The sequence below is a fragment of the Gekko japonicus genome, unplaced genomic scaffold, assembly GCF_001447785.1.
Source record: "Gekko japonicus isolate JY-2015 unplaced genomic scaffold, Gekko_japonicus_V1.1 scaffold529, whole genome shotgun sequence".
NCBI lineage: Eukaryota > Metazoa > Chordata > Lepidosauria > Squamata > Gekkonidae > Gekko > Gekko japonicus.
The window spans coordinates 805,874-819,971 of NW_015167549.1; the positions used below are offsets into that span (position 1 = coordinate 805,874).

Below are 14,098 nucleotides of genomic sequence, written 5' to 3' on the forward strand. Positions count from 1 at the left end.
AAGGCCCTCCCTGGCCCCAGGCAGGCAGGGGTGGGGAGAGGCAGGGAGGAAGCAACTTACCCTCCCTCTTCTCCTGCCTCCTCCTGGCTGAATGAGGGCCGGAAGCGGGGTGGCCGGAAGCAGGGGGCGGGGCTTTGCCATGTGCCCCGCCCCCCATACCTCACCCAGGGAAACTGCAATCCCCCCCGAAATGACCTCTGAGTTCAGCACAGAAAGGACAGCCCTCTGTTTGATCTCACCACTGCCACCACAACAGTGCTGTCCTTTGGGTTTCTGTTTCATATTGAGGTGTCTTTGATTTCCTTTCTTTGTGGCCTTGAGTGTATTATTAGAAAGGCAGGATACTCTCCGGCCCACTGACTCACTTGGACAAAGGATGACTACTGTTCCTAGGGAGATGGGAAAGAAAAGAAGAATGCAGGGAGAGACCAAAGAGCAGGTAAAAGCCCAGGTTCAGTTCCTAGCTCCTAGACTCACAGCGAACTGTACAACAGAAGGCAGCTACTGCATTTACTCAAAAGGAATGCAAACCTGAATGTAAGACGACCCCGTTAAAAATGTTATCCATGCAAAAAAAAAAAATTATTGGATGCAGCTGTAACTTGTATGTGAAAGTAAGATAAACCTCTATTATTTTAATATACCAGGGTGGGGGGAAAACCTAGTCTTCCATTTGAGGAAATACTATCGATCTAAACCTTTTTACAAAGCACAATAATTAGGACTTGAACCCAAATCTGTGCCTACTACTGGCTTTCTCCCAAGGAGGAACGGGTCCCAGATCTGCAAGCGCCTCACACATTTGCACTGCACAAAGGTGAGTGGGCAATCTAAATCCATGCTATTATACTGTAGGATTTTTAAAAATATTACTTCAAGCTTCAGTGGCTCAGACAAAGAGTGCAAATCCTATGGGAGAAGAAAATGCGCTGTACTGCCGCAGGCAGCGTGATTGGTAATGCGGAAAGCCATCTGACACCACTTAGACGGAGAGACGCTAATGTAAAATAACTCAGCTCTCCATAAAGACCTGCATTTTCCGGCCCCTGTTCTGTTATGCAATATGCTTGTAACACACACCGAAGAGTCAGGAAAATGGATCACTGGGGAAATGCTGCTGTCTATGAGCTAAACGCTAAGCAGTCCCTCTGCTGAAATAACCCAGCTACTAGAAACAGATCTGGAACAGTGAATTCCAGATGGACAACTGTCTTAGGGCCAAACAAAATGAAATATTGTGAACTGATCTCTGGTGTGGCTTTTACTGGAGGACAACAGAAAGGGGAGGGGGAGGTATAATAGTTTGGATGGGAACCATAGCACAGGAGGAGGGGTTTAACTTCCCCCCATGCTGTTTTCCCAACCTCCAATGAATACATAAGAACATGAGAAAAGCCATGCTGGATCAGACCAATGGTCCATCTAGTCCAGCATCCTGTCTCACACAGCTGCCAACCAATTCCTTCAGAGGGCCAGCAACAGGGCATAGAGGCTGAGACCTTCCACAGATGTTGCCTCCTGGCTCTGTGATTCAGAGGTTTAGTGCCTCTGAACATGGAGGTTCCCTTCAGTCACCACGACTAGTAGCCACTGATAGACCTATCCTCCACAAATCTAATTGCCTTTTAAAGCTGTCTGTGCCTGTGGCCATCATTACATTCTCTAGCAGCAAATTCCACATTTTAATTGCTCGATGTGTAAAGAAGTATTTCCTTTTTCTGTCCTCAATCTACCGCCCATCAGCTTCACTGGATGCCTACACGAAAACTGTCAGTCATTTCTCAGATAAGTACCATGACTGCCAACAGCTCCTCAGGGTCCGAGGCAAATATCTGTCACATCACTTGCCACCTAACTGAAGCTGTAGGGGGTTGAGCCTGGGACCTTCTGCATGTCAAGCACATACCCTACCCCTGAGCCATGCCCCCCACCTTAATCTTCTAGAGGAAACAGCAGTTCTCAAATATCGTAGTTGAAGGTGCATTGATGTGATGCGATACTGAGAGGAAAAAACAAATTTAGTTTGAACAGTCCAAGGTTGAAAAGAGCTGGATCAGATCTGTGGCCTTAGATTATTGGTTAGAAGTAGGGTTGGCAACCTTCAGGTGGCACCCGGAGATCTCTCACTATAACTACTGATCTCCAGATGACCCAAATCAATCCCTCTAGAGAAAATGCCTGCTTTGGAGGGTGGACTCTATGGTATTACGCCCTGCTAAGGTCCCTCTCCTCCCCAAATTTTGCCCTGTGCCCGCTCCACCCCCAAAATCTCCAGTCATTTCCCAACCCAGAGCTGGCAACCCTAGAAGTAATTTCAATACAGTTCTTCAGGGTCAAACTAGACAAGACATGCATGGCACCAGCCGCTCACATCACATAGCTCATGGGCTTTTCAAACATTTGCTTAGAAATGAATCCCTAGCCAAAGCTCAGTAGAAAGGCTAATTTGTTCAGTATTTAAAAAAAATCCCACAACAAAAGAGACTGTGGGATCTTTCACTTACTACTGGGCAGTCACGAGGAAAAGGACAGACAGCTTCTTTTCCATTCAACAATGAATTTTGCAGTGGCTGTGCCAGACAGATACACAATTTGGTTCTCGTTCATCAGGGCCATCATCTTGAACAAAGTCTAAACGTGCACTGATCTGGGGGCCTGAGCTGCTCCGGGTGGCCACTATCCAGATCACACGCAGACAAGCCCCTTCACCTTCTCCTTACTCCCTGTCTCTCAGTGTACAGTCAAGCATTTCCCAAACCTTAAAGTATGGCCGGTCCATCTTTCCCTCACTTCTGAGGGCATTGGCACACCAAGAGTAAGAGGGGTAACGATGCCAGATCAGACCGGTGGCTGTCTAGCAAGCTTCATTCCTGGTAAGCCCCTTTCCAAGGGGCAAACGCTGCTGTCATTATAGTTGGCCAGAATAGGGGGTGGGCAGCGAGAAGGAAGGCTTCTGAAAGTGTGAGCCCTCCGTTTTCTGGAATCTTCTACCAGAGGATGTTCATAAACTGTCACTTGCATTCTATAGACCAACATCTACTGGTGATCCCCCGCCCAAGAGATGTCTGCTTAGTCTCAACCAGATCCGGAACTTTTTCAGCTCTGGCTCTGGCCTGGTGGAACAGTCTCCCAAGTGAAAACATTGCCCTGCAAGATTTGTTACACTTCTGCAGGGCCTGTAAAATGGAGATCTTCCGCCAGGGCATTGCTGGAGGCGACAGATACCAAACTATAATGCTCCACCCCTCTGCTCCACCCACCTGTTTCATCTGCCGGCGCTGTTTGCAGGCATTACTTTTATGTTATTAATGGTGGGAGTTCTGCTACTCATTAAACTATCAAACCACCTGAGCGTACATACGAATGGGAATTGATGAGTAATTTAACCACACTGGAGTCATCTTGCACTTTATATTATGCTACACCGAACTGACTTTTATAGCATAACGTTTGAACTTCTAAAATTGTTGTATTTGCATACGTTGTATGCCGCCCTGAGCCCTGCTTGTGGAGGAGGGCAGGATATAACCTGAATTAAAGACATAACTAAATCCACACCTTTCTTAAGGTTCTGGAGGTGATGCATCATCAGCAATCTGACTGAGTGTGTGAAGCTGCCTTACACAATGAAAACACCATATGAAGCTGCCTTACACAATCAAGGACCATATTGTCTACTCTGACTGGCAGCAGTTCTCCAGGGTCTGAGGCAGAGGTCTTCCATATGACCTACTACCTGTTTCTTGTAACAGGAGAGGTCAAGGACAGAACCTGGGACCTTCTCCATGCAAAGCAAACACTCTGGAATGATGTTTTATCACCTACCTTAAAAGCCTCCTCATGAATGTCATTTTAATTTAATGACAGCCAGTTTGGCGTAGTGGTTAGGAGCACGGACTCTAATCTGGGAGAACCGGGTTTGAGTCCCCACTCCTTTACATGCAGCTGCTGATGTAACCTTGGGTCAGTCACAAGTTCTTTCAGAGCTGTTCTGTCAAGAGCAGTTCTCAAGAGAGCTCTCTCAGCCCCACTTACCTCACAGGCTGTCTGTTGTGGGGAGAGGAAGGGAAAGGAGACTGTAAGCTGCTCTGAGACTCCTTCGGGTAGTGAAGGACAGGGTATAAATCCCTCCTCCTCTTCTTCTTTTCCTCTACCACCGATCTATGTCCTCACCCCTCACTGACATATGATTAAGATAAATCTTTCACCTGGCAGCAAATACTGTTGGGAGAAAATCTTCTAATATTTTTTCCATTAAGGGAATGCAGAGAGATGATAACATCCCTTATATTCCCAGGTCTCATCTATTATTTCTTTCTTCAATTGCTTGCACGTACAACAAAACACACAAAAATGTTTTCCTTCTTAACATCCACTGGTATCTTTTCTTCATTAAACTATAAACTATTTCCTATACTTTCCCCCCCTCTATATTTCAAAAAGGCTTTGGTAATAACGTTGTGCGTAACTTTGGTCATCACAGAAACGTATTTTGAACTTGTGCATTGCTGATGCCACATTCCTTGGCAAAAAAATAGCAGGGAACCAAGACACGTACTTGGAACTGCTTGGATAGATGATGATGTTTCCTGTTACCTCCAGACTTACAATACCATGTAAAAAACAATGAAAGCTAACAACATGCTACTAGGGTGTAATGTTTAACAAATTACCAAAAATTTTAGAAGATATATTCAAATACATGGTGACAGTGGCTAGAATTATCTATGCAGCAAAATGGAAACTAAACCTCTGTCCACACTTAGAAGCTTGTGAAAACAAACTTGATGAATATGTAGTAATGGCAAAATTAAAAATGTATTTGAGAAACAGGTCAATTACAAAATCTGAGGGGAGATGGAGTATGTACTACATGTACTATGCAAGCAGGGGAAGCGGACTTTGGAGAGAGCATCTTTTCCTAATTTCCTTTTTATGAAATATATTGTATACCTGCAAAAATTAATAGCGGGTAGTACGCAGTTCGTAATAATGAAGAAATCAATGATGTAGTTGCAAAACAGATATAATTGTGAAGCCGGAAACATAAAATGTTGAATATAAATGTACTCCAACAGAAGGTCTATTGTATTTTACAGATAATATCTTAATAACTATAATGAAAGGGATGTTGGAGAGGAATATATTTTGCTTCTGTTAAATATGATTGTCCTTGACATGCATAATTATGTTGTATAATCCCTGTTTTCTTCTTTCTGCATCCTCTCTGTACTATTACTGTTATATAACGTGTATGTTTATGTAAGTTTTGATAACGTGTATGTTGATGTAAATGTATTAGGTAAAAGGCAGATGACCAATTAACTAAAAATGCAGTAGTTTTGCTCTGCTAATGGCAGACTCTTCCTCTAGCACACCCCTGGAAAGTGGCTCTGCCATTAACGGAACGGAATCACAAAAGCCAGCCAAATGCATTTCTCAGCTGACAGCCTAAGGGTTGCTTTTCAGCACAGTAACATAGTTTTAAAGCTGTGCTTTGGGGCAAGAGTCCAAAAATGTAAAACAGCAGTCATAAAACACAACTACTGTACTGCGGATGGGGAATCTATTCAGGGACAATGCTATTTTTCAAGTCGTCATTTGCAAACAGTTAATTTGGGGTTGTCCCCTGTGTGAAATATGATTAAGAAATGGTTTTGAGGTCATAACAGGAGTTCAGACGGATCCGGCCAAGAGAGGGGCAGGTGGATGAAAAGTCCACAAACTCGTAGGTGGTCTAGAAGGGGGGGGGGAGAGAAAGGAATCCAGGCCAGGAGCCTTAAGTGATGGGAACTGGCAGCTGTCCAACTCCTTTTTACTATGCTGCTCTTCTTCCTTGACTACTTCTGCTCAAAATAGCATCAAGTGCCTCCAGCTGAAGAGAACCAGGCCAGCAATTTAAGGGACACAGCAACTCTACAACTGCTATTGACTCTCCTCAAGAATGGGCAAGTGGAGCGTTAGGGTCACTGACACTGTACACAGCACAAGCAAGGAGGTTTTAAAGTAAGGGCAATGCTTCCAAGGCAAAACAAAGCCCCAGACCACAACATCTGGACTACGTGAGTCCTGTGGAAAACACAGACATGAGGTCGAAGGAGCAGAAAGCGAAATAAAGACAAAGATGGCTATCTGAACCCAGGTTCATAGGAGCTACTCTGACTCACAAAAGGAAAGGGGCATTTATAGAACATAGTATATTTATAAAAGGGTTGGGGGGATTTGGGATTTGTGCCTTTTGGCGGTCAGGTCACCGTCAGAGGTATAAAAGACAGATCCCAACAAACACAGAGAATGCAGGTCACAAAAATATCATCTGAGTAGCAAATGTAAAAGCTTATTCTTAATGAAAGGGATCCAGAGGAGATCCAGAAAATTACAAGCGGGTTGCTCTATTGTCCGTTCCAGATAAACTGTTATTAGACAGAACGGGGGACCTGTGAGACTCACAGGGGAAGTAAACTGTATCCCTCACATTGGTCCCACCTTCTGTCTCTTCCCAACTTCTCTTTCCTACACACACCCTCTTCTCCCTTTCTCTAGGCTTTTCTCATAGAATCACAGAGTTGGAAGGGGTCAAACAGGCCATCTAGTCCAACCCCCTGCTCAGTGCAGGATCAGCCTAGAGCATCCCTGACCAGTGTTTGTCCAGCCACTGCTTAAGGACTGCCAGTGAGGTGGAGCTCACCACCTCCCTAGGCAGCCGATTCCACTGTTGCACAACTCTTACGGTAAAAAAGTGTTTCCTAATATCCAGCCGGTAGTTTCCCACCCTTAATTTAAACCCATTATTGTGAGTCCTATCCTCTGCTGCCAACGGGAGCCCGTTCTCCCATTTTTCACTTCTACTGCCTGTCTTCCTAGGCTTTTCTCTAATTTGCCCCACTCAGTATTTTGTGTTTCTCTCCCAGGTGATGCTGCAACAACCTTCGGCCAGGACTGCGTAGGCTGAGGCTATGATGCCTTGGTTGCTAGGCAGTCCTCTCAGACGTGAATGTGATCTTGCGAGATCTCAGTCTGCTGTTTCTGTTTTGAGGAAACTTCAACCCTGCCCATCTTTAAAAAAACTTTTCACAAACCCGGAGATCCCTCCAGGTCTGTAGAAAAATCCAATGTCGATTCATGGCCCCAATACTTGGATTTACTGATCTGCATTTTTGGCTGTGGTCAGAATTTGGTAGGAATAAATTCTTAAGGAAAATCAGCATGGCTTCTGCAAAGGGAACCTCCAACCTTTTCAGAACTCTTTCAGAAGGTTAACAAACATGTAAATAAGGGTGAGCAAACTAATTTATGCAGTAGCCAAACTGCTCACTCACAACTTTAATGCCAGCAGCCCACAAAGCAGAATTTTTGCTCACAAGACTCCACAGCCTAGGGGGAGCATTGGAGACTAGCAGACATCATATGCTTGGACCTTCAAGATTTTGACAAGGTACCTCACCAAAGACATCTGAGAGAGCTTAGCAGTCACAGAATGGTGGTTAAAAACCACTTAAATGACATGAAGCACAGAGTAGGAATAAACAGGCAGATCTCACAATGGAGGGCAGCGGAGTCCCACAACAATCAGTACTGGAGCCAGTGGTATTTAATTTGCTTATACCTGGTTTGGAATTGCAGGTATAATACAAAATTACCCAGGATGGTAAAAACCAAGGCTCACTGTGAAGAACTGCAGAAGAATCTAGCCAAACTGGGTGATTGGGCAACAACGTGGCAAATGAAGTTCAATGTAGGTAAGTGCATGGTGGCACATGCTGGAACAAAAAACCCTAAACCTATTCTGATGGTGTCTGAACTGAGAGTGGCAGAGAGGGAAAGAAACCTGGGTGTTACAGCTGACAGATCAATGGTGAACAAAAGCAAACTCCATGCTGGGGCTTTGGAAGGTGACTAAAAATAAAATGGCCAGTATAGCAATACCTTTAGTAGTAGTAGTAGTAGGAGGAGGAGATTGGATTTATACCCCGCCCTTCACTACCCAAAGGTGTCTCAGAGCGGCTTACAAACTCCTTTCCCTTCCCCTCCCCACAACAGACACCCTGTGAGGTTTGACAGAAACTGCTCTTTTTCAAGAACAGCTCTTATCAGAACTATGGCTTGCCCAAGGCCATCCAGCCAGGTGCAAGTGGAGGAGTGCGGAATCAAACCCGATTCTCCCAGATTAGAGTCCGCGCACTTAACCACTACACCAAACTGTCTTTAGCAGAGATCTAGGGAGCACCTTCATTTGAAATAGTTCTGGTCACATACCTCAAAAAAATATTTTGTAGAGCTGGAAAAGGCATAGAACAGGGCAATCAAAGAAGTTGCAGGGGGCACACAATGAAGCTGATGGGCAATATATTCAGAACAGACAAAAAGAAGTACTTCTTGACTCAACAAGTAATTAAATTATAGTGTCCAGAGTCCACTGCCAGTGTATGCAGTGGTGGCCATCAGCAAAATCAGCTACAAAGGGGGATTAGACAGGTTCATGGAGATTAGATCCGTCAATGACTACTAGCCGAGAGGTCTAAAAGGAACCTCCACATCCAGGGAAAGTACACTTCTGAATACCGGTGCTAGCAAGCAACATCACGGGGGTATCTTTGTTCCCTGTTCGTTGGCCCTTCAGGGCAACTGGTTGGCCACTGGGTGAAACAGCCTGCCGGAGGGACCGCTGGCCTGATCCAGTAGGGTGCCTTTTATTTTCAGGTGCTAAATGTTCCTGGGGGAAATGTATGCCTGATAACTCCATTTTAAAAAAGAGAGAGAGAACACCTTTCGTCATGTTAAGCAAACAAAAGTAAAATTCCAAGCAGAAGCATTCTATTTTAGCTTTCTTTCTGAAATTTTAATGATTTAAATGTCCAGGAATTTCTCCCACTTGTCCCATGTGTCTTTGATCATGCAAAACCCCATGATCCCCAACATAGCTTTTTTTGGTGGTGAAAGGGACCCCCCCCCTTTTACATCAGTGAAGCTGGCTGGATCCAACCCAATTATCCTGAAGAGGTATGGATATCTGGCCTACAAGCATGCATTGCAGCTTTGTGCAGGCTGCAGCACAGTTTAGTAAATGAGATCTTCAGCCCATGCACAGTTGCATGGGTAAGGGATGTACCATTTTCATGTTTCTGCACAGTTCTTTGCAGTCTGGGTCCAGATCCTCCCATGTGCCGAATCTACATTGTCAGAAATTTGATTTACGTACATGTTAACACTTCCAAACTTACAGAACACTGACTGATGTGAGGATTTGAAAAAGTCTCACACAGCAATGTTAACATGCAACATTCTGCAAACATGATATTAAAAAAACTCAAGAAGGTTTCATTTGCTGGTGGGATGAGCATTTACAGATAGTGAAGTTCTGGAATCAGTGGTAAGTGTATAGTGCTGTGTACTGTGCAGGATAATCAAGAGAAGAAGACACTGTATAGCATGCAATAACTGACACACATTACTCGGTCCCTTTACTTCTAGGGGTTTTTTAAAGCTCCATAGCTGGGCTCAAGAACTGTAAATGGTGGATTCTCTAGCCCTCTCTCCTTTTTCTGTAAACCCCCCCCCCCCCCCCCCCCGGATCTTGTTCATTAGTAAACTCAGCTTCTTCCTGAGCAACAACACAGAGAGAAGACAGGAAGGGCAAGAGAGATACACAACCAGGGATCAGGTTACAGCTGTGCCCTGCCCTAAAGCACGTGAAGAAATAATAACGCTGGTGTAATATAACAGCTGCTTGACCTGGATAGCTCAGGCTCGACTAATCTGGTCAGATCTCGGAAATTAGGCAGGGTCAGCCCTGGTTAGTATTTGGGTGGGGGACCACCAAGGAAATCCAGGATTGCTAGGCACAGGCAGGCAATGACCAACCACCTCTGCACCTCTCTAGCCTTAAAAACCATAGGGGGTCGGCATAAATCAGCTGTGACTTGACGGCCAAAACAAAGCAAACCAACAGAGCAGCCAGGCGGCTAAAGGCCTAGGCATGAACTCCCCAGGAAAGAGTCCCCGCATGCTTTGCAGAAGCACATGGGGGATACATTTCTCCCCCCCCCCTTGACGAAGGTAGAGGAGGGGGTGGATTCCCGGTCAGTCCCTCCCCCCCCCACAAACGGGGGGGGGGGGGGGAGAGAGAGAAATAGTACAGAGCTCACTTATAAGACTGTTGTGCCGAAAGCCCAATAACGTTATATAAATAACGTTGTTAACAGTATCAACGCAGAGGACGTGCGAATGAATCCCCGCGTGACGTCCCGCCCACCTGGCAACAGAGGTTGCTAGGAATATTTCGGGAAAGGGTGTGCGGGGCTTCACCTCGCTTGGCCACCCCCAGCCCCCTGCCTCAGCTGCTTTCTGGCTGCACCCGAAGAAACGAGCAGAGCAGTGACTCAGGAAAGCTCATATCCCTGCCACAAATCGTCTCGAAGGCGCTCCTGGACTCTTGCTCTTTCCGACTGCTACAGACAGACGAGCGCGACCACCCATCTCGAGGTGGCCTCTGCACATGTTCGGAGGCTTTTCTCCACGGCTGGCGCGTGTCCGGGAGGCGCCCCCGACTCCGCGCCGCTCCCGCCCGCCTTTCACCCACCTTCTGCGATCCGAGGCTGCTCTTGCCTCCCCCACCGGGCAGGTCGCTGCCGGTCGCCCGCAGGGCGGCCTCGGTGCGCAGCCGGCAGGCGCCGGCCGCCTCCATGTCTGGCAGGCGGAGGGGAAAGAGCAGGAGGAACGGCGGCTGGTTCTTGGGGCAGAGGCGGAGGGGGCTTCGCGGGTGCGGCACCCGCCCCGGCCTGAACAACTCCAACCTGGCCGGCGCCTGCTTCTCCGCTGCAGGGCAAGGCTGCACCTGGGGGCCGCTGAGGAGCCACGCGGCAGCCCGCCGGCTGCTCCGGCGGGCCGCTTCCCGTAAGGCGACGCTCCTGGCGACGACCCTGAGCAGCCCCGGGGGGAAAAGCGCCGCCGCCAGAGCGCAAGGCTGGCCTAGCCCGTGCATGGCTGCGAGCGAGTGAGCGAGACTCTGCCGCCGCTCCCCGGCCGGAGGAGCCGCCAAGCGATCCTGCGCACAGGAGGCGGCAGATCAGGCCCGGGAAGGGAGCGACAAACAGCCACCCACCGCCTGGCGGGCACCCTCCGCCTCCTCTTCCTTAAAGGGGCAGCGCCGCCCGCCCTGCTGCTGCTGCAGGAGCCGGGCCCGCGGAGGCGAGGCTCTCTCGGGCAAACCCCGCCGCAGCTCCGACGTGGAGCGCTCATTATCAGAGGGCCTGGCCGGGTTCGCTCTGAGGCCTGCCAACTGCAGACCGAGCAGGGGTCCTGCCCGCACACCTCCTTTCCTGTGCCGGGTGGGTGGAGTGTTTTACGCAGGAAGGAGGGAAATGCACTCTGCACGTGCTCCGAGAAGTCATTTCCGTCGTGGCTGATGGCCTTCTGCAGAAATGGGAGCTCATTTTGAGGGAAGACGGGAAAGTCCCAGGCAGGGTTGCCTACTGAGGAAATTCCTGGAAGTTTGGGGGAGGGTCGGGGCTTGGAGAGGGAAGGAAGAACCTCATTAGACCATAATGCTATAGAGTCCCCCTTACAAAGCATCTGTTTCCCCCAGGGTAACTGATTTATGTCGTCTGGAGGTAAATTGTAATTCCAGGAGATCGCCAGGCCCCACCTGGAGGATGGCAACCCTATTCCCAGGTGGCTGGGTTAGAACGTTAGGCTAGTTCGGGGGCTCCTGGATAGCCCAGGTAAGCAGGAGCTCGTCAGATCTCGGAAGTTAAGCAGGGCCGACTTGGATGGGAGACCTCCAAGTAATACCAGGGCTGGGAGGCAGAGGCAGGCAATAGCAAGCCATCTCTCTAAACGTCCAAGATCCACTAGGAGTTACAAGAAGTCAACCATGTCTTCCAGGCACACACACCTTCCAGGCACACACACCCACACACACACACACACACACAAGACTCACAAAAAAAACCCCACATGTAGGGTAGTTCGGGGGCATCTGGCCCGACTGCATGATCTAGGGCCCCTCATGTGGTCTGTCTCTCAAGCTGAACGACCATACAAGGTTGGTTCAGATGTCATGGTGGAATCCACCATTTCCCACCTCCTCTGCTTGCTACTAACGCCTGGAGCAACTAACAGCCCTTCCCTTCCTCCTCTTTATTAGAAATACAAACATAGGTTCATATCGTAATAGCCTAACAGGGTTTCTTGCACTGTCGCAAGAAATTTGGGGCTTTAGACTAACCATCACTGTGGTGGGATGCAGAGAGCGCACAGTGGGTGGGAAACACTGGCATGATCAGCCCCAGCCCCATGCTGTATTCCCATGCATTCCGCAGTGGCATCATGGCGAATAGGTTCCTACATTGCTATAGATGAGTGTGAAATAAGGTTGCCAGCTTCCAGGTGGGGCCAGGACGTCTCCCAGAATTACAGCTGATATCCAGCATACAGGGATCGGTATCCCTGGAGAAAATGGCAGCTTCACAGGGCAGACTCTGTGCCGTATGGTATATCATGGACTCTAGGTGAAATCCCTCCCCAAATTAAACCTCCATGCCCACCCCACCCCCCAGATCTCCTTGACACCAGGGCTTTTTTGGTAGAAAAAGCCCAGCAGGAACTCATTAGCATAATATGCCACACCCAACAGCAAAATTCATTAGCATATTAGGCCACACCTCATGTCTTCACTTGGCTTGCCCGGACGCCCTGTGGCTACTGGGAGCCCGGGCAAGGCGGCCCTTGGACAGGCCAGGGTAGGCACGCAGAGCAGGGAAGGCATGGGGAGGCACTTAAATGCCTCCCCATCCTTCCAGGGCCCTCCTGGCCCGCCCACCCCAGAGTCGCCAGAGGGGTGTCGCTCTCCAGGCCTTCCCTCTGTAGCCACGCACACAGAGGTTTTGGCTGTAGTGGGCGTGGCCAACTCTGAAGCCAGCCGGAACTCCGTTCCTGTGCGTTCCTAAAATAGCCCTGCTTGCCTTGACACCATGCCATGGTGTGGTGGTTCAAGTGTCAGACTAGGATCTGGGAGACCCAGGTTCAAATCCCCACACTGCCATGGTAGCTTGCTAGGTGACCCTTGGGCCATCACATTCTCTCAGCCTCGCCTACCTCACAGGCTTGTGAGGATAAAACAGAGACGTGGAGAACGGTGTAAGCCGCCTTGGGTTCTCAGTGGGGAGAAAAGCAGAGTATAAATTAAGTGAATAAACAAACAAATAAATAATAAAAAACAAATAAAAATAAATAAAAAGGTTGCACCAGTGCTTCGTTCTCGTGGCCCTTTCTTACACGCTCAGGAAAATGCTGATTGCCACTTTGGGGTCAGGAAACAATTTTTCTCCGGGCCCGTTTGCCCAGGGATCCTGGCGGTTTTTTTGTCATCTTCTGGGCACGGAGCAGGGGACACGGGGGTTGGGTGGGAGGGAGGTATTTGTGGATTTCCTGCAGTGTGCAGGAGGTTGGACTAGATGTCCATGGAGGTCCCTTCCAACTCTTATGATTCTATGAATAGTTGCAACTATAAAAGTCTTATTAAGATTGACCGAAAGACAATATCTTTTAATATTAGGAATATGTTATATATTTGAAATATGTACTGATATCTGTGATGGTCCTTGCTATTTGTAAATATTTAAAATATTTAATATCTTTTTTCTAAATCCTTATCCCCCCCTTCCCCTTTTTATTCCCCCATTTTTTCATTAAAAACTAAAAATATTTTTTTTAAATGAATAAATAAATGAATAACGAACTTCCCTACTGAAGCTGGCAACCCTAGGTGGAAAATAGTATGTTAAGGACTGTTGTTTCTGGAAGCGTATGAGTAATTCTTTTCTGTGTACCAAACTATCTAGATGACATGTTATTTCTTCAGACGACATTCAGGTGACATTTTATTTGTTTGCTGAGACAAAGGCTTCATCTCCGCCCTCCAAGGATGAAACCTAGATAAGATTTTTCCTTATATTTCGACAGTTTTACAAACAACCCGATATATTGTTCCCCTGGTATATATCGATGTAGAATGTCTGAATAGCCGGGACAGTTCCCTTGCATGTATGTGGAATTGCAAGGTTTGGCCCTGTTCATCTTGCATCGGATGACGCTTCAG

The 14,098-nt window shown here is 47.7% G+C and overlaps 1 protein-coding gene across 1 annotated transcript in view; it reads right to left on the reverse strand.

Annotated features, from left to right (window-relative positions):
* FAM210B (family with sequence similarity 210 member B) overlaps window positions 1-11,161 on the reverse strand; it is a 16,888-nt gene extending 5,727 nt beyond the window's left edge. The window contains exon 1 of the mRNA XM_015413665.1: window positions 10,580-11,161. Coding sequence (XP_015269151.1) covers window positions 10,580-10,981 — 402 coding nt within the window. The 5' untranslated portion in view covers window positions 10,982-11,161. The remainder of the gene's footprint in view (window positions 1-10,579) is intronic.
* Between the last annotated feature and the right edge of the window lie 2,937 nt (window positions 11,162-14,098).